This window comes from Bombus terrestris, chromosome 15 (genome assembly GCF_910591885.1).
Source record: "Bombus terrestris chromosome 15, iyBomTerr1.2, whole genome shotgun sequence".
Classification (NCBI taxonomy): domain Eukaryota; kingdom Metazoa; phylum Arthropoda; class Insecta; order Hymenoptera; family Apidae; genus Bombus; species Bombus terrestris.
This window is the reverse complement of record NC_063283.1, coordinates 6,207,342-6,228,835: the sequence shown is the minus strand read 5'-3', so window position 1 is coordinate 6,228,835 and position 21,494 is coordinate 6,207,342. Positions and strand designations below refer to the sequence as shown.

Here is a 21,494-nt window from a genome sequence, read left to right as displayed (position 1 = left end):
GTCGGTGAACAGATAGAAGCGATCTTACGTAAATATTCCATGGAAATCGTCGGATGCGCTGCGTGAGCGCGGGAGATGCATTTTATCGGCCCCTTTCCTGACATCAAATTTACGATACCATAACCGAATCTTATCTATCGTAAGCTTTTTCGAATACGAAGAACTCAGGGCTACGCGTTACGATCCTCTTGGGGAAGATTCGATCCCTCCCTTGGTAATACACCGTAGGATAACTGCGAAAGTAATCGACGAATAACTCGATAGACGAGTCTGGAAACGTGATTCATGTGTTTCCTCAATTTCCCTAGATTTATTCTACGGAATATTCGTGGCGTTAATTCTTTTAGTGCGAGCTTAAATCGACAGCGGGTCGCGATAACTATGATAGTGGACAAAAGGATAATTAGATAGTAAGTGGTGCAAAAAGTACCATAATTTTACCGAGTAGAATTAGCAATGAATATACGTACATATGTATTTGACAATAGAGCGAAAAATAGCTAATAGAAAAATGGTTAAAGTGTGCATAAATATGAATAAATTACATAGTAACTTTAAGCTTACTCTTGTTCACAACTGAATGATGTAAAATTTGGAAGGAATTATTATTTGCTACTGATATTATTTATTTATTTATTGATGCACATCGACTAATGGTCGTTGACCAGTTAGCTGTTTTTGACGAGTATAGTCGTCATGAAGAAATGGCATTATTTTGTGTTACGACGAGCCCTGTCAGTGATGAAATTAAAAAATAATACAGCGATCTCGTTACAACTTGATTCTATATTAGAACAGACACACATACTCTGTACTTGACGAGTATACTCGTCGTCGTTTACTTTTTGCGACACATTTTGTTACACATTTTTCAAAGTGATCGCAATAGCTAATTGGTTAAATGTCGCGAAAAGAAATGGTTTCGTGTTGTCTTTGAATATAATTATTCTACTATCGGTTATTTATTAATTATTAATTATTAACCTTATCGTTCAATAATTATAAAATACAAATTTTAACGATGCACGGCTTTGATAGTCGATTGGAGTTGGATTTTCGTTAAATCACTCGGAGAACTTGTAGATACTACTTCGATGAATTTATTTTATCTAAATGAAGTTTATCATATTCTATGATTCTCGTAATATCGCGTATAATGTAAGATATTGAAATATCGTGAATTTCGATGAGAAAGAATCGAAAAATGTTATGCCGAACGAAGGAAACTCTACTCTCACAGAATTCGTGTTTTATTGAAAAGTTATTTTATGATATAATAAACGTACTTTATAAGCTAACTTTACTATTTTACGATTGATCGTTTTATCATCGCATTTCAAGTAAAATATTGAAACATTAAACGCGTTCATCCGTACATAATAGGATACATTTTATAATTTCGAATTGTAATTTGCAATGCTATAATAGCTAATGACAAAGCAAATTCGTACGATGGTAAATTTAATATCCGACATTTAAATAGCAATTTAGTACCCAACTAGGATTAATGTTCCGTTGTTCGTGCCAGAACTTTGTAATTATTACTCCCCAAAGTTTATAATTAATTACACTCATCTAATCTGATTAAGCACGTACTAGAACTTGGCGTCGATTGTTTCCAACCTAACATTATATGGCACGTGTTTGCATATTTTGGACTTATGTTTTTGCACACTTTTGCGATATTACATTGGCAGATCGCGGTAAAGGTTTATTTAAAATTCGTAGAAAGTTCAATCGAGAATCGTTAAATTTTAATATGTATAGGTATGCGAAGAACGATGGACGAGGATGAAATAGCATGTTTGAAGTAGAATTAACAAATGCATAGATCAAACGATGAGTTTTATTCAATTTCCGTGGAAGATTCTAAATTGAAGATTGAAATTTTATTTAACCACGCATGTTATCCGTGCCATTTTTCTATCATCAATATCGTTTTCCTATCGTTAAAAACGATATTCGACAAGTTTTTTATCGTCAAGGTTTCAGGAATTTTAGTTCCAATGTTTCGTTGCTATTTTTTTCTCTTTAATATGAAGAATCTTTATCCGCAACGTAAAAATTCGAAAATCAGAACAGAATCAATTTTCCAAGTGACGATTGAATTCCACGCAGGGTTTTTCATTAAAAATATGCCGAGTGTAATTAGTTTGTTATGCAAACAAAATTGAACTCGCACAACCACATAAAAGTTTATTATACGATGATTAAAATGTGCGATAAGGCTTCGAGCTGTACTTTGTTTTAAATTAAATTTGTTGCGTTACCAGGTCGCTTTTTGTTTTTATTTATAGTCCGTTTAGAGGTCCTCGTAGATATATATCTAATATTTTATATACTGTATAATTTTATTGAAGTTATAACACTGTTACGTAAAATTGATATTGGGAAGAGAGTCGGAAATCGAATAATTAAAACGACAAATATTTGGTTCGAAAAAAATATATAGAATAATGTAAATGTAAATGAATAGAATTAAAATTAATTATGACAAAAATACTCGGATCCTATTCTAAATAATAGGAATATTTCATTTTTTAAATTTAGTCCCAAACGAAACATACGATCAAATTTATAAAGGAAGTTTAAATCACAAAAAAGCCCTGAGCCGTAACGTTGAAAAGCTTTACAAAAACCACGTCCCATTTAATTATTCGTGAATAATCCAATGAAATCAGAATACAAACGAACGACATTCCGTAATCATTAAAACACAAACAGCAGTAGTGCACATTTATAAACTCTCAACAATTCCACACAAACCATTTGAATAACGGCTTCGTTCTTTGCTTTTTTCGGGTTCCTCTTTACCACTAATAAGCATCCAATTTTTCCATTCTTCCTCTGATTCAGCCGTTAAACAATCTCGCGTGAACCACGAAATGCATTATTTTTTTCACCATGTGTATAAATCCCATAAACTCGATGCGGTCTATTTTTTAACGCCGTTCCATTCGTCCGTCTTTATAACAGCGGTGATATCGATTAAGCATCGTAGCGTATGAAAACAAGTCGGATCAGAAGGCCGCGTAAATATTTTGATGATTTCCCAGCGATTAAATTCGAACGATATCCCTTGGTAATATCAGTGCCGTCCGATATTTATGGCACATACGCGTGCCAGTCTGATTTCTACTAGCCGCTACTACTAGATGTGGCCGAGTTCGTCTGAACAGTAACGAGATATACTACTGACGAGTTTAACGAAGCACGAATTACTGCAGGCCTGGAAAGATGATTAATGATCAATGAGGCGGGCAATAGGGGCACGCAAATAATGCCATCTGTCTATCGTTTATCGTCACGCGTTGCTATATTGTTTTATTTGTACATACCGACGTTTTTGACCGATACACGTTATCTTTATGGCTGCGTTGGTTGTATCAGAAACAACGAATTAGATTCGCAGCCCTTTGACTAGTAGTCATCCTTTTAGCTTTACTGTGTTCTCCATCAATCCATTAATCGTTTCTTCGTTTTATAACCGATCGCCGAGATTCTCTTGGCCATTGTCGTCGGTTTAAATCGTTCGTCCGCCGTGGAGGAACGCTGGTGAATACTTATTTGTATTCTATCTTATTTCTTGTCCCTCTGTGTTTCTTTTTATCGCATTGAAACGAAAACGCGGAACGACATCCTTTCCATTTCGAGGTAAAATTTATTTTAGAAGGATTCCTCCGCGTATCTGTAGAAAGCTGTTACATCACGCAGTTGGTACGATTTCTGCAGTTACACTTGTAATTGGAACGAAACGCGCGGAATATACTCTACTTTCTATTGCTTCGTTAAAATGTACACATTGTACAATATTCTTGCGTTAGAAAAATAGTTACACGTTAAATGTTCAGCTCGAAGTTCCAAGTTTTCTCGAGCGAGGCCTGTTGATTTTCTCGGAAACAGACTTTCGTTCGTTTCAAGTCAATCGTTCGCTGTGAACACTTGAAAAATGTACTAACAATATCGTCGATTCATTCTGTAAAGTCGCAAGCATCGTCCGCGCGGTACTGCAACTCGTAACTAATAAATTCCACGATATATTCCATTATCTTGCAAAAGAAAATACCAGTCCATTTCTATCATAATTAACCTACGTGTACTTCAATAAGTTGGCCAATTGGAAGCTCCTCCCTCTTCCCTTTTCCTCGAACCGAACAAGATCCCTCGTTCATAGTTTCTCGCTCGTTTAACGAGTGTCTCTTCCGCCCCTTATCTCGGGTAACAGTAATCGTTGCTATCGTGTGGTCGTCTGGAAAAGAGGCAATTTCTGAGGACTCGAATTGCGCGCGTAGTGACCTCGTCAAAGCGAGGTCGGGATTTAGAGGGTGTGAGAGAAGCTTTGGGGTGCGGCGTGCGTGACATGCACCTTTCCACGGTCGTTTTATATTTCACCAAGCGAAAGCTGGCGCGACGCGAATGCCGATCGGAACGCCAAACGGCGAAATAAGTGGCCGGACTTTTATATATCGTACACGCGTTGCTCATAAATGAGAATTATTGCCGTGGTCGTTGGTGCATCGGAGATAATATCGAGAGAATTATCGCCAGCGTGCACCTTTTTAATTTGTGTCTTTTCATTTCTTTTTTTATTTTCGCCTCTCTTATTTCTCTCTTCTTCTTCGTCTCCTTCGCTCGATTTTATAAGTCCGGTTAACGTTGCGACGTGGCCGTGGAAAGATGTGACTAACAACTTGAAACTTCGCAGGGCTGAAAGTTTGTTTCAAGTAATTTTTACCTCTTCGTTTAAAGAATGTGACGCAATATGCTGCAGTTTTTACTTAAATTCCCCAACGACAAGTGACATAAAGAGGCGCGCGTGTGTGTATGTGCGCGAAATTTTAGGTAAAAGAATATAGTTCATTTTTCAAGAGATGGAAACAACGATAATCTTTTAGAACGATAAACAATCGCTAATTTTGCGAGATCTATTTTATGAGAAATAGTAGTGGGCTGAGCTGCGCCACCACTATGATCTTCCATATCGGTAACTGTTTCTTCATCATTCTAATATGTTGTTACGTATATAACGGTGATCTAATACAAACTATTGCGAAACCATCGCAACTTTTCGCGTCAAGAACGCTCTATCGATAAAGCAATAATCGAGGAAGCGGCGAGTGTCCTAGATTACTGTCACTTATGACGTTGGCTCATCTACAATATTACGGCTAGCTAATGGATACACGATCGCGTCTCGTTATATCGAATATCGCTTATCCAGCTGGGCGACCAATTTCGTTGTTTAAATGTTGATATTATGTCACGAAGGATGAAGAAAAAAGAAAAAAAGAAAAAGCTGACGCCAGGACAATTTCAGACGGTCGAGTTCGCTTGTCTCGCGAGTCTTCGGTTCGCTTCTGCTCGAGTATCGATTTGTTCGAGTGCTCTGTTTATATTCTCATATCGCCGTATTATGCTTCCTGTGACACGTTTTTCCTCTCTTCATCTGTTCTTTCTATTTTTAAACCTTTTACCTTTTTCTTTCTCAAATCATTACCTGGCTCCTGACGTCGATCGATTGATACGATTTCCGGGGGTTTGCTCGCTCCGCGAACACGTTGCCCTTGGTTACAGCGTTTTACAGTTAATGGTGTTTACATTTTACGTGGACGTTGATTTCCATTCGCCCGAAGCGCTCTCAACATGGCAGAGACGGTTGAAGGGGTTGAGTAATTGACGTTGACACGTTGGTCTGATACGGCCAGGGATTAAAAGAATATTTCACGAATTCCATCGAGAGGCGATATTTTATGAAGCGAGAAGTTCTCCACAACCAAGTTTCTTCCTTTGATTCAATTACGTATAACAGCTCCGACATTCGCCGATGTAATGAATTGTTCGACGAGCGAAGAAGTTAATGGCGTTTTCCTAAAATTGAACATCAAGTTTTGTTTGCTAAATAATGTTATGTAATAAAGGAAGAAAGAAAAATGAATTGCGACTTCCGTCAAGAAATTTATTTGTCGAAAGTGGTTCGATCGTAAGATCCATCGATAAAAGAGTTAGATGACAAAGTTCACATTTTACATTTTCTTTTCGGTTATTCGATGGAATGAAAGCTATTTATCCCTGGTTTTTCATTTCGATATAGTCTTGTTTTTTAAATAAAATTTAACGAAGAGGAACAGAAATTCTGAATGAATTATATCTGAAATATCTTCCATGACAGCTCTTCATCCACGTTAATTGCTATGAATTATTCTTTGTTACAGAGCTATAATTTTTCCAAAGAATATACTCTCGGTCTTAATATAATTTCAATTTCTCTCAACGTTATAGTCTCGTCAATTTGTTCTCTAATACATTAACAAGTATGATTCTTTTTAACAATTGAAAGCTACTATATATTTCGCTCGAGAAATTTCAATTTCTGTGAACGTTACGGTTCCACCGTTGTATTTTCTGCTACATCAACAAGTATGGTTTCTACAACATCAGAAACTTACATATATTCCGCTTGAGAAATTTCAATTTCTGTCAACGTTTTATGGTTCCATCGTTTCACACTCTGATACATTAAGAAGCGTAATTTTTACAAAAATTGCACTCAATTTTAATTTTAATGCACGTTATAAATTTTCCTATTTCCTTTCACGCTGTATTTGACGAATATTTTCATTTCTGCCAATATTATCGCTCTTTACTCATAATTCTCCGCCAGGGATATTTCACCCTTTACGCTTCTCGACGTCGAAACAACCGAAGAGGCGAAGCTCTCTAGTGGAAAGAGCTTTTAAGCCGTCTTTTCTTACAAGACGGACAGAAAAATCGTCGTCATAGGGTCCTGAATATTCCGCAAGACTGCGAAGGGTCGTTAAACCCTCTTATTCACGGGGTTTCTAGATGTTCCTGGTAGAATACGAGCGTTCTTTCCTACCTCCTATAAATACGTTCTCTTTCATCCACGGGCTCGCCACAGGAAATAGGCTTCACGCAACGACCACAGGATTAGATTCCTCCCACTTAGTTGATATGGATGGATCCTGAAAGTGGTTTCTCTATTTCATTTGCGGGGGCTGACGTTCTAAATAAATTCATGTCGATACTACTGGCGAATTCTTACGGTGACAGAAGCTACAACCGTTTCGTTAATGGGATTTTTCAACACGATTAATGTTTCCAACGAGACGCCGTGTACGCCGGGTGAATTTATTTGCGAAGCTGGCAAACAGAAATCGAAATAGGACAGACAAATAGAATATGCGAGTAAAACGCAACGGTATTCCACCGAACGAAATTAAAGTACTATTTGCGCTATAGAATTTATGTTATGAAACTGGGGGAAAAAAAAGGAAATATATAAAACCGAAGAAACTACCGACCAGAGATTTATTTTCGGATTTGAATTGGAAAAAGGAACGGAGGAGATATATTCAACAAATTCGCCTTTCCTGTCAACCACGAATAATTTCTACGATATTACACGTTGTGGGCAACAGTTGAAGTTGCGAAAAAGGAGGAACAGTATTCCGTAAATGTTCAAGAAAATACGCCAATTTAATGATTCGCACGAATGTGAATTTTGCCAATGACGGATCACACGTATCCTTCTGTATACATATTATTACAGCATAATGTATGGCACCCATCAAACGAGCTCACGTTTTCATCGTAACAAAGCCAATAACATTTCCAGCGTTTCCACATCATGAAAACATCACGTAGTAATGGAAAATTTCCATTTCGCTGAAACAACCGTACGTGCTATGATAATAAGAAGGCCGAATTTATGCATGAATAATACATCAGCGAGTCGTCGGCACTGAAAATACATTTTATTGTACAAGATATCCGCTATAGCTACAGTTTAATACAATAATTCATCTTTACCCTTAATTTCGATCGTTTTCCTATTACTTGCATCGTTTAACTGTGACTTTCGCAGCATTTCGATCTCTGCACTCGTCAAAGATATTCAAACAAAAAGCAGGAATCTTGAATAAGAAAAGAGCGTGGAATTTCTTCGGGGAATCTCGAGGATCGATGAAGCCGGAAGAAATTCCTTCTTCGTTTGACGAATGCTTTGCGCTCTTCGCCAATACAGTGAGTTGAATTCACGCGCAGACTGTCAGTGCTTTCCCAAGGCTGTGATATTTCTCTTCGATCTATTTGCTAATTACGATCTTCGTTCGACGATTCCGCGCCCACGTGTCGCGCGAGAAGAGAAAACGACGTTTTTGTTTGCTCGTTCGGCGTTAAGATAGTCGCGGATGCTCATCAAGTAGCTCGGCGGGAAGCTCGTAGAAATCAATTTGGCCTCGTTGATTGTTTCGTCAAACAGTGGTGAGAGCGTCTCTTAGAAGATTTCTCAGCTCCACGATCTCTTTCGTTACTTTCTCCACCTCGTTCTCCTCCATTTTTTTATCCTTCTTCCGGAAGTAACGCTGTACCAACTGGGACATCACTATCGAGAAATCTACGTTGTTTTCCTCCGTCAAGGTTTCCTGCCAATAAGTAGAAATCCCGTTCCGTTACAATGCACTGCTCTTGGCGATAAAATATTTGAAGATCGAAGGAAAGAGGAGCATCATAAATACGTTATTAAAAATATAATTCTTTTCAAATTAGCTGACAGGTTGGCGATGTTTTGTAAAGTACCAAGGATAATTTAAAGGCGATTTAATTATTCTAATTTTGTTACGACAAATGGCATTTTTTAACATTGTGAAGAAAATGGAGTGTAAATCAAGGAAGAAAACAATTTTGGTAATACGGAATTACTGAACTGTGAAACTTCTCTCCTGTGAAAAATGGAAAACGTGATTTATGATGTACTTCCCTTGCAGTCTTCATTTGTAACAGCAAGACAAGAGGATTGTCCAACTTTTCTTTTCTTCTCGTGCCAAGCGACTTGATGCTCATTGTTATTTAAAATTCATCGTTACGTCGATTATGTTCATATTATGAAATATTTTTTATCGAAAAGAAATATCGTTAAAGGGATTGCGTGTTCTGAACAGAATAATCGAATTCAAACTTAAATTAAAGGAGCTTGCAGCCACGAATTTAAATACATATTAAGAACAAGTTTCAAAATTCATTCGAAGTCCAGTTTAAACAACGTTAGAAGATCTTCTTCGTAAAAAGAATTTCTTAATCGATAAATGTATATTTACAAAATATAAATATGACCATTATAAATGATCCAGTGACCTACGATTTTCTCATTTCAATATAATAGTAGAAGATTCTTGGTCACAATTAATAAAAGCAAGTCTCAGGTTGTCCCAAGAGTTTCTTCCGTTTTATAAGACAAAAATAGATGCACGACATCTTTTGTTTTATATTATTTTATTAAATCACGTATGATCCATTTTGTTCTGCTGGAAATAGAAACAAAAATGTGCATCTATTATTTCCTTATAAAATGAAAGAGACATTACATTTCGGACAACCTGATACTTCTAAAGAAACGGTAAGCTTGTCTTCTTTCAAATTCTTCAAGGTACAAAATATACAAAACGTTATTCGTATAGTTGTACCAATTGCGCTGAAACTTTTACTAAATGCTAAATTTACTAACAATATAAAAACAGTGATGTGGATCCCATCGTGCACGCTTGTTTGACGTTGGTTTCAGCCATACTTTCAGGTACTCGACAATCGGTTGAATACCAACGTACGTTGGAATAATGTTAAATGGCGGTGGGAGCGTAGTCGTGAGCATGAAATCGACGTAAGTCTGAAAAGCGGATATTTAATTAGTTTGATCCTAGAATCTACTGTTTCCCAGTTAAAAAGCAACTATCGATTGTCTTTCGAACTTCAGTTCGCCCGAATGTCCATTCCACGATCACGTTCTCTGTGACTTCCGTCAACGTGTTGGACATGCATGCAATTAGCATGTTCAGTATCACGATCACACCGATGAAGGTGAATCCTGAAAAAGAGAGATTACAGTGGATGTTATTTAGAGCGCAAGAAGAGCAAAGATATATCGTTAAGTAAAAGATACTTTTCGGAATAATTTTTCAAAAATGATATTTAAAACATTGAAATAGTATTTGTATGAAGGTTTTGCTTTAAAAATCAATAATAAAAGATAAATAATATATGTATTATTTATCTCATTTGTGTTTGGAAGATATTTTTCTCTTAATTTATCATTTATATTGGAAATGCTAAAATTTACTTTATTTTAATATATTAACGATCCTTCTAACTACCTATAAATTATACGCGAAATTCATACATATATTTCTGTTTCATTAAACTGGAAGGCAGAATGATATTTAATATGAAATTTAATTAAAGCCGTAATAAATTGTTTTGTACTCCTTCCCTATAATGTCATCCACATTTTAGCGTGGTATCTCCTTTCGCGTATTTTAAATGTACTTTGATCTCTTTTAAATTTTATACGTTACATGCTGCGTTCAGTGAAAAGGTTTTAGATGTTTATTACATCGTTTTCCATTAGTAACTTAAGAAGGAAAAATGGCAAGATATTTTTTTAATATTATCCTATATCCCGCCTTCCTCCCAAAAGGAAAAAATTGCAACTTTTCCTATTCTAAGCAATTGAACAAAAATTAAAAGTAAATGTAAAGTAAATGTTAAAAATAAATTAAAATTAAACGTAATATCATATAACTATATACATTTATTTTTCCTATTTTTCCCCATTTTTCGTGAGTATTTCACATTATTTTAGGTTTATTTATCAAATACTAAAGCGATACGATCATCGGTAATGTTATAAATTACAAACTACGATGTTAAAGTTTAAAATGATTAATCAATGGAAATATCGTTCTAGAAGACAAAGACTGGAATTTCAAGCGAACTTTATCTGGATTTCCCGACAAAGAGAAAAGGAAATTTAGATAAGCGTATTACCGGCAAAGGCTATATAGCCAATAATCTCCGTGAACGTGTGATGATTGATGATGGTCTCGTTCTCCGATTCTCCCGGAAGGTTCTCAATTATCACATCAGCGCTTTCGATGGGGCTCATGCAAAAAAGTGCCCAGAAAAGAGTCTTCAAGGTGGCTGAGAAATTAACGAACGAGCTGACCTGTTGGGTCTTGATTTTCGATTCATCGTCGATTTGAATCATATCCTCGTAATACTGATAAAGTTTACACGTGCCTAAAGGAACGACAATGACAAACAATTCCATTATTAATTCTCTGCAATTTTGTCCAACCTTATTAAATACATCGAACTTTATTAGAGGAACTTAAACTTTCTATATGACAAATTTTAATAAATTTCCTGAATAAATCTCAATATATTTCTATTTAACATCAATTGCTTTATTAATTAAACAGAGGAAAATTCGACTATTCGTCTAACTTCACCTTATTGCGCGAAATCGAGCAAGCTCTGTGTTGAATATTTCCGGAGAAATAATTTTTATTTTCGGTATAAATTTAAACTGGAAATATCGTATAGCTCATATACGAAGAAGAAAGTAAGCGTTGATTTATAGAAAAAGAAACATTGATAAATTACGAGTATTACCAGCGGTAAATGCAAAAATGATTATGCTGAAGAGAATGATGAATTTGACAACGTCCTTGATCATTTGCCCGAGAGAAAGTTGAAGTGGGCCCAGATGATAGTCCAGCTGACAGATGTACAATAATTTCAGGAAGGCCATTATCGTTGCCAGACAGTAAATTCCTTCGGCGATCAATGTGGGATCGTACTGGTTCCAATATTTCCTCTCCAATTCGAGCTGACCATTTATTCTCACGTCCAACGCAGCAGTTATCCAATACAGGAAGGTCAGAATAAAGAGGGATATCATGATCATCTCAAACCTGTCATCGTTTCAAATTTTTTTCGTTAAAGTGGCAATACAGAACTGTTACTAGAAAAATAGTGTGATATAATAGAACCTCGTTCGATCCAACGATCGAATAATTGACAAATTAATCAATGGAAAATTGAAAATGCTTTGGCGCGAGAAGAATGAAGAAATGAGAATAGAAAATGCAAGAAAATGTTATGCTTTTGCATAAAGAAGGTTCTTTTGATATTTCGATTTTCGATTTTTAATATTTCTCAATGTTTTAACGAAATGATGTTACATTTAAATCACATACTTGAAATTGCATTCCAAGACTATCTATTTACATCATCATTACACAAGGTCTAGTTCCATATAATCAGTAGTTAGTCTAAAGAAAAATTCATAAAATTCACTTGGTTTCATTGTTGTTACACAAGATCGTGTAACTCTCTTAAGTTATCAGATTTAGCTTCGTATTCGATAATAAATAAAACAGAAATAATTACAACTTATTTGTCCTATGCTTTTGTCGTTATATATCCTTATTAGTCCATGCAACTTTAGATTTTTTAAAATGCAACTGAAAGAGTGGAAGCTAAATCTCGATCTGTTTAACTCACTAAATATCATAACATGGGCTGTACATTGGACATTTGATATGTATCTTTGCATAGTATCTGCATTCTGTATATTTTTACACTTTCAAACTTCCCATAAATCCCATAAAGAGCGCAGTCTAGCGATTATATAGAATACGACATAACTTGAGAAATTTCGATAATTTTAATGTACAAAAGTCGTACAGCAGGACGTAATACGAAGTGATGCGAAATAATACGACGTAATACGACGTAATACGACGTAATACAAAGTAATACAAAGTAATACGATGTAATGGCAAGTAATACGATTACGAAGTAAAACGAAGATGAAAAGCGGTACGATTACGAAGTAAAACGAAGATGAAAGGCGGTACGATTACGAAGTGAAACGAAAATAAAATGTGACACGAAGTAATTTTCATTTTAAATGTCGTCCATCGACAATATGAATTTATAATATAAAGTCATACCAGTACCACGGTCCAGCGAAGAATCTCTTCGGCCCGTGTATTATGCACATACGAATCAACGACCAGGCGTACGACATCACGTAAATTATCAAAACCCAGACGTATACTGAGGAAGCAGCCGGAGGTGAGAAGTCAAGGCGCTACTGTTCGATTTCTGTTCGATGTGTCGATATCAGGTAATAGGGTATACCAGAGTTAGGCGGTCCACGAAGCTGTTCGGTTTTGTCTACGTTCGATTGAAGAAAAACGATCAACAGGAACACCAAGTAACTGGCGGTGGATGAAATAAACTTGTTGACCGGTGATTGCCAAAATTTCGACCTCTTTGAATTTGGAGCGACCAAAACCACTACCAGAATCACCGGTAGCATGAAGATTCGCATTAGTATGAATAAAGACTTCATCCACGGGTTCATGATCTTCCATTCGTACCAGCCGTCGATCCACTTGCTCGTAATTAACTGCAAATTGAAATTTCGTGGTGTCTTTAACCAGACGATTAACAAATCGGTCGAAATTGCTGGCTTTTGTAATTTACTAAAAATATGCCAGCATTTATAAATATGGTAATATTAACGTTTAACTTTTACCGGGGCGGGAAGTTTATTTATGCTCGTCATTATATTGCTTCATTTTCTAATTGCGTATGATATATTTAGGTATATATTAAAGGTCGATAATTCTTGCGATTAATATAAATCGCTTGGAAATGGAAAAAACTTCCTAATTTGACTAATAATCTTTGGATTTCGAAGATCTCTAACGAAATATTTTTCACGTATATTTCTCGCTATTTTAAAACAGCTCTATCTTGAATCGTCACGCTGTTCTCGCCAAACGATACAATTTTATTCGATAATTATGAAGACACTCTGACGTGGCTCGCATTTAGAATTCATTTTTCCGGCATCGTCAAATTAAGAATTCTTTCGCTAAATTAACGCCATTCTTTTAAAGTATTACTACATAGTATACAAGTATGTCTATAAAGTATCGATTACTATCTACAACCTGTTGTACATTAGGATGAGCCACAAAGGTTCTCTGCGTGTTGTGCAGCGCGAACAGTAGCCTCGGGTATATAAATTTATACGAATGGGCAAATCCAGTAGACTGCTTCAAGATGACTTCTACTTCGTCCACGCTTCTGGCGCAATCGATCAGATCGGTCGCGAACTGCATGACGTTCTATGAAAACAACGACATATTCTATTAGAACTTATTCGATAGACGAACGATACATTTTATAAGAATTTATTCCAAGAGAATGACAACACGTTCTACGATAAATTTATCCTAGAAGAATGGCATACTGATTAATGGATTTTTATCTTCAAAAGGAAAATAACCTCAGCGAGTTCTATGTAATCGTGGTAAAATTCTCTGACAAATTCGGCGGCTTTCCGTAGCTCGTAAGACAAATTGAACGCTTCCAAAATCGGATCGTCGACGATTTGACATATGTACGCTGGATTTGCTACTGCCCTGTACGAGAATAATCGCATCTTCTCTATCGCAAGAATGTCGCTCCTCTCTCGTTCGCTTCTACGCTATCGAACAAGAACATAGTTTAACTTCATTTCTTTGATCGAATCTCTTTTCGTTTTCCTTTTACGAAACTACAATTTTTCACAGATTCTCCATGGACCCGTAAAGATCCGCGGTATAATCGTTGGTTATCGAAATTTACAATTAAGAACATTCTTTGAATCCAATGTATCGAGCATAAACGAATCACGATGAATAATTCAATGTTCGATTTAATTCGGACCGCAAAGCGTTAATCAGGCCCAGTTATGCAGAACTCTGTCCAACCCACAAAACTACAAAAAGTTAGTCAAGTTAGATGTTGTTACCCTTATCGCGTAAAAATTTCTGACCCATAGAACAGCTCTTACGTTATAAAATTATTAAAATTATCAAGCTACAATCCCTTCTTAGTCTTATAGCTATTTTGCAGAAAACTTCGAAACCAGTTGGTCGGACAAAATGAATTCTGCAATCCTCTTAAAATAATAAACCTAAAGAAAGTTATCCATGGTAGATATTCCAACACTATGGATACTTTTCCGGATCTATCGATGTTTCCGTCGATTGGCTGATCCATATCAGAGACAAAACATAAAAATTTGCAAGAAACGAAAATTTGCCTCGTTCTCGCAGATCGTCTACATTTTCAAGGTAATTTAAACAGCGACGATAGGATCGTTGGAGATACGAACATCTTCGAAACGCTTTGACTCTGACGTGGACGTAACCGAAGCCGAATTTGCTGAATGCTATACCCATCCACGAACAGTAAGTAAATATTTAAAATAATATTAGTTGCGTTACACGCTACATTTAACAAGCCGCGAAGAAGCATCGTGGAAGAAACAGCAGAAATAAAATATACCCAATGCGAGCGGAGCTGAATCTCATCGAAGATGAAAATGTTTCGACTACGATTTTCTCTAACTTCCGAATCATCGTGAGTTGCTATAGGGTTCTGCGTAAAAGGGCCCGTTTACTCTTAACATTGATTAATTCTTTTTCTCTTTTTTCCCTACTTGCACTCTTTGCAATTGCAGCTAGGTGGATGAGGTTTCGGAAGGAAGTGAAGTCTGTTTCGAAGCATACTGATCATCTCGAAGTGTCCGTATTGAGCAGCGATCGCCAGTGGCGTGGCTTCGTCCGGGAAATCGGCGCTTCGCGTTATACCGGCGTACTCCAATCCGGGTGACAGATCGTTCAGTTTGTTCAAAATAATCATGGCGATTTTTATCTCGTTGTCCCTGATGGCGTGTAGATGCGTGTCACTCGGATCGATGTCCGGATGAGTCAGGAGATACTCCACCATTGGCGTGTTCCTGTCACTAACCGCGATGTGAAGCGCAGTGACACCCTGAAAAAAGGCCATGACCTCTCGTTAGCGAAAAAAAGAAAAAAAAATCTCCTGTTTCGTTCGGGAGAGAGCACAGAATCATTCGTGACACGTGTACCTTGTTACAGACGTATCTCGTTCATTTTTAGACTTCGAATTTTTACGTATCTTTCTTTCGGTGTGCAGCAGGTGCGTATAAAGGTTTTTTTCTGTAATCGATGCTTTTAGGTCTTTTTAAGGAGATTTTTTAAGGTATGATATTCGAGGATATTGTATGGTTTGAAATGATACTTTGGAGATTTTTTTACGTGATAGTGAAAAAGGAACCTGTAAATTTTGATATATTTTTCTTTTGTGTATCGGAGGTGTGTACAAAGAGGTTTGAAATTGTTTTTGTGCCTTTTTTATGTTCGATGTTTCGTGGATTTTTTGACGTGATAACGAGGAAAGAGATACAATTGTCGTCGAAATGGTCTGCGATTCGTATATTTCATTACGATACAAATTTTCACATGTCTTTCATTTATTTTTTCTTTTAGGAGGTGCATCTGAGGTGTCTCCAATTCCGTAATCTGTCACGTTACTATCGTACGTTGAAGGTTTGCCTGCTTAATATTCACCTAGTTTGCATTTTGCTCGATCTGAGATACATCTCGACGACGTTCAATACGCTTTCACTTGGCGACAAATTTCGACGTTTAATCTTCGTCAAATTTCATTCACAATTTTGTAAGCCAATAACCGTTCCTAATAGAAGATAATCTACCAAACACGTAAAAGAGGGACACAGAAGAAGAATTTTCATAAACCTAAAATAACAGGATTCCCAAGACCCTAAAAGACTCATAAAAACCACATTCCTCTCCCTTTTATCGGTCCAAGTACCATAAATAGACACTTTCCTGCCCTTAACCGGAATCTAATCGTCAAATTCCAGATGTATTTCATAAAAATCCGCACTCCAGTCGCAACGCTCGTCTCCTTAATTTATAGCCAAGAAGAAGAAAAAGGCATTCGATTAATTTCTACGCACAATCAAAGAACGAAAATTCACACATTCGTGATTCTATAGCATACATACATTCCTGAAAGATTTCTATAATACAAGAGTTCGAGAATACTCTCGTGAACCATCGTATGTACTGACCTCTCGTTCTCCGTGCTCCCTTACACAATGTCCATAATACTCAACAACAACGATGACGATCGACTTCGTTTACGACAGAAATGCCCGACCATCGTCTTGCGCGTGTCACAAAAAGGCGTTCCACGTATTTCCACAGGAATCACGGAATTCCTGTTCGCTTGTTGGTCCTCGTGAAATCGACTTTCCAACTTCTCTATATCTGCTCCCCTTTTTTCTCTCTCGTTCCTGTATCCTCCTCCTTTTTGCCTCCTGGCCCTCGATATCTCGGCCGTGTCCCTTTTCGTAGGAAGAATGGGACGACGACGTTTGTCGCCCATCTGCGGCGCGTTTAACAGAGGCGGCCACCGACAATGGGCTAACTCCATTGTTGCCGCCGACACACCGGTCACAATATTTCCTGATATCCTGGCTTTTCGGCCGTCTCCCAGGGGACATTGTGAAACCGACACGATCCCGCCTTGTGATATACGCCGCCTCTAGGCCTTTTTCCAAAATCGAGTTCCACACAGCTGCCGATTTTTCGCGTCAGAATAAACACGAACGAGTCTCCGCTGTCGAAGCAATTAGGGCATCGACTGTTTTATTCGCAGTATTTGTGGAAGTCGTCGTACGTCAAATAAGGGAATAATGGGAAGGGGGGGGGGAAATATATAGCTTGATTTTCTGCGGAAAAGGGAATTTATTGCTTACGGAGTGGTTCGATGGCGCGGTTCATTTAAATTTCATGTTTGGCGAATTCTTTTTGTGGGGTTTCGGTGAGGTTCTTTGAGCGAGTGATTTGTTGTTTGGGATTGTTTGGTCGTTTGGTGATGATTAATGGTTGCCAAGTTATGAAGAATTATTGCGAGAATGATTGCAGGAGGAAGAATCGTGCTTGAGAGAGAAGCAGAATTTGGGAATGTGCAACGAAACACGTTATTTTCAACAACGTTATATTCGTATTTTGTTATGAATAAATGACATTCATTTTTAGGCTGATCGAAACTCAATTTATTGCGACCTTCTCGTGATAGATCCTGAGTTCTCTCCAGTTTTCTTACTTGAATCGAATTTTTGGACATCAAGCGTCAATTCTCGTTATCATTTATCAAATTTACGCACCTTCTTACGTATCTGATTGCTTAGCTGTAATTTTGTATATCTTCAACAATATTACGTATCTGCTCCTGCAACAGGATATTCTCATAAACAGAACGCGGAGAATGTCCAATTATTTTAATACACCGATCAAAATGAAACTTTGATTCGAACGCATCGTAAAACAGTGTCGATTGAATTTTCAACGAGTATTATGTCGATTTTTTGATGAATCGATTATTCCGCCGTAATCGCAAATGTCTCTTTCACGTTCCTTCTAACAGCATCTATCTTCATCTGACTAAAACGCCATTCAGCTACCGTTTCTAGCCTGAAAAAAATACACGAAATAAAGCAACCTTCTCTGCCGCTCAAATTTTCCAGCTGGCCCTGACGTGTTCGCGAATATTATATCGTATGCAAAAAACGAGAGCATCCTCCAGGTTCTTTCCAAAGTGCACGCGCACGCTCACGAAGAAGATGGCTCTCGCGGAGGACACGCGGCGGCAAGGGGATTCCCGGATGGAATTTACAGCGGGACCAGTCATTTGAATAATTTTTATCGGTCCTCGGCTGAAACCATTGTCTTGTAAAGGACGGCCTGAAATATGGCCGTAGATACACGGAGGCAAAGCGGTGCCAGAGCGCTTCTTTCGTTCCGTTTCTCTCGCGCCGTATCCCCTCCCTCTCTTCTCTTCCTTCTTCTTCGGCATTCTCTTCACTTCTCTCGTCCATCTCTTCCCTCTGTTCCACTCTTTCGCTGTACGGTTTCTTCTTTCTCGCTTTCGTCCTCGATCGGCCGTGGCGGTGTCTCCTCGGCTCAAAGCGAAACGAGGGTTGGGCTTTTTGGGAACCCCGAAGAGAGGAGGACGACACGAACGTTGCCGAAGGAGGGGGTAACATTCCACGGGGGGTACGTGTATCTCGACGGGGTGAAGATCGGAGATAACGAGACCTCGTCTTGCTTTTTCTCATTTGGTTACGGTGCTTCTGCGTAAGAGTTTCGTCGACTCTTCGTTTGCTTCCACTCTTTCTTCTTTTTCCCTTCTCGTTCTTCTCTTTCGTATGCTTCCTTGATAATATAAAACTTGGCTTTTCCTACCTTCTGTCGTTTCTCGTCCTCTTCCGGTTTCCTCGATTCTTCATTTTTCTTCAGCTCCTTCTTCCCTCAGCTTCCTCGCTCTTTTCTTCTGTACGTTGTTTGTTCAGTTTGCTGGTACAAGTCCTGGCTTTTCTCACATTCTCTCGTTTTTGATTCCGTAGACTTGTCGACTTCCGATTTTCCTCTTTAGTTCCTTGTTCCCTTATTGATTTTGATTCTGTAGTTTGGTCGATTCTAGTCTATCTTCTTTGTTTCCTCGATCTCTTCTTCTTCTTCTTCCGTTGTGTTTCGCCGATACTCTTCCTTTTTACGTTTCCTGGCTTAGATCAGTCTCTTTGCAGTTTCTCTGTTTCTCACGGTACATTATCGATATTCTCTTTTGTACGTACTGTATTTCTTCCGTCGATTTCATCGCTAGTGAAATCTTGTCATCCTTTGCTCTCTCCTCCTATCCTCGTTTCTTCGTCTTCTTTATACATGGCGTTTCTGAAATCGTAACACAATAAAAAAAAGGAGCGATTCCTCGTGAGAAAGTAAGCAGAAAGTAAGAATAAAATTTTCTCACACAAAGCTTCGTTTTCGAGAAAATGAGAAGTTCCTTTATACGAAAAAATTCTCGACTTACTTTTACTCGAAGAATCGTTTCTTCTCCGGTAGTACTCCGATCTTGGAAACACCCCCTGTATATTTGCGGCAATCTTCCATTTTATCTTCATCGTTGCTCTTGTCCTCGTTTCTTCGTTCCCCTATTCTTCCTCATTGCGCATTTCATTGGCACTCTTATGTCCTATCATTTCTTCTTTGACTCTGTCTTCTACAACTTCATTTCCGCTTTCGTTTCCCCATCCCCTCTTGCATCTGTGATATCCATGTTTCTCAATTCTTGTCTTCTTCGTCGTTGTCTTCTGTTCTTATTTCTTCTTTTTTTTTTCTCTCTCTCTTCCTCGTTTCACAATTTTATCGATAGTTTGCCGCGATTTGAACAAAGAGACGGCATTGCTGTTTGAACTTTTCGGAAAAGGAGCGGCCCATTGTGTAAATCATCGGAAATGATCTCGGGAAAAGGGGTCAAGGGGAGTCCTGACACGAAGAAAATAGTCGGTGTGTCCACTTTACCTGCGGCCTTTTGCTGAATCGACACGTAAACGACGGACACCACTTACGGTTATGTTGTGGGAAACCGGCGATAGCAGATAAATCCGACGATCTTTACGAGCTCCCACGAAAAGGGAAGCTGTTTTTCACCATCTTCCGCTAAATTTTTGCTACACGTTTTAAAGTGCACGCTTGTACCTGGTATACGAGAAGAGTTAGTAAACGGTCATCGCATCGTGCGTATCCTTGGATATCGTCATCATCGTAATATCATGGAATAATTTTGAAGAAAAATTCGATACCGATCAGATCGATAATTTTCCGATTAATGAGATCCGTATAATAACTTGATACAGAATGTGGTACAGAGAACTGCAGAGATTCGGGACATTTTGTGAAGAATGTTAAGCGAAAATGGCGCGAAAAATGTGTGTATTTGAATGTATAATAAATCATATCTCTGTACGATCGCTTAATGTAAGTTTGGAGAGGAAGCTTCAATAACGATTGTAGTATGAGTTATTTATTGAATTTACCATGAATTATTTCTAGTGTAAATTTACGATCGATCGATAAATTAAAATTAGAAGAGACTCTGCTTAAAAGTAGGCACTAAAGGAATTAAAATACACGGGAGCTTTACGACATTTAATAACTCAATCATTAAGTTCTTCGATAAAGTTGATAAAACGTCGCACTATTAATCTTACCTGAAAATCAACAGCGTTGATATTGAATTGCGGATTATTTTCAAGAAACTCCCTTACGTCCGGAACATTCCCATGGGCGACCAATTCGAAAAAGTGTTTCTCCAGTTCTTGCAAGTATGAAATCATCACGGCAGATTCCTGAAACGTCAATGAACCTGTCAGTGGCTCGTTAATATTACGATCGTAAGATCCTAAATTGAATTAAACTGGAAGAACGAGCTTTATTTTATTTAATAAAAGGTACGAAATCTTCTATATTTTGTTAAAGGATGATCGAAAGGTAGATACAATTATTTAAAATAATTAATTATTTTAATAATTGTACGTTAAAGGAGCACCTATAACCTAATCTAAAGGGTAGAGTTAATATTTAAAAATACTCACCCTTGGTAAGTCACCTTGATTTACTTCCTGCGACATTCTGGGCACGGATCTACCTTAATTACGTTAGAGAAAATGATGTTCGTCACGTTTTACGTGAAACGAGTTTGATGTAGTTTAGCTTGACGTGTAAATTTCATACAGAACGAATGAACAAAGCAGCAACGATTTTAGAGAACTTCGTTGCGTTTCCTTCTTTTTCTCTTCGATTCAGACACGGTTGCTTCGATCTACGGCCACTTTTTAAATTATATTTCAACCTCGAGGAGCAATGTCTAAAAGGATAAATTAACTATCGCCTTCTTAA

General features: G+C 37.6%; 2 protein-coding genes across 2 annotated transcripts; both read right to left on the bottom strand.

The window, feature by feature from the left end:
* Positions 1 to 7,328: 7,328 nt before the first annotated feature.
* LOC105666600 (short transient receptor potential channel 4-like) lies at positions 7,329 to 11,870 on the bottom strand. Its single transcript, XM_012317473.3, has 5 exons — positions 11,467 to 11,870; positions 10,840 to 11,091; positions 9,765 to 9,880; positions 9,524 to 9,682; positions 7,329 to 8,444 (listed from the first exon to the last, which is right to left on the bottom strand). The coding sequence occupies exons 1-5, from the start codon at positions 11,759 to 11,761 to the stop codon at positions 8,274 to 8,276; spliced, it is 993 nt and encodes a 330-aa protein (XP_012172863.3). The 5' UTR covers positions 11,762 to 11,870; the 3' UTR covers positions 7,329 to 8,273.
* Positions 11,871 to 12,952: 1,082 nt separating this feature from the next.
* On the bottom strand, positions 12,953 to 21,226 carry LOC100648376 (short transient receptor potential channel 4-like). The gene is made up of 6 exons (XM_012317474.2): positions 21,191 to 21,226; positions 20,807 to 20,944; positions 15,362 to 15,696; positions 14,162 to 14,297; positions 13,824 to 14,000; positions 12,953 to 13,273 (listed from the first exon to the last, which is right to left on the bottom strand). The coding sequence occupies exons 1-6, from the start codon at positions 21,224 to 21,226 to the stop codon at positions 12,953 to 12,955; spliced, it is 1,143 nt and encodes a 380-aa protein (XP_012172864.1).
* Between the last annotated feature and the right edge of the window lie 268 nt (positions 21,227 to 21,494).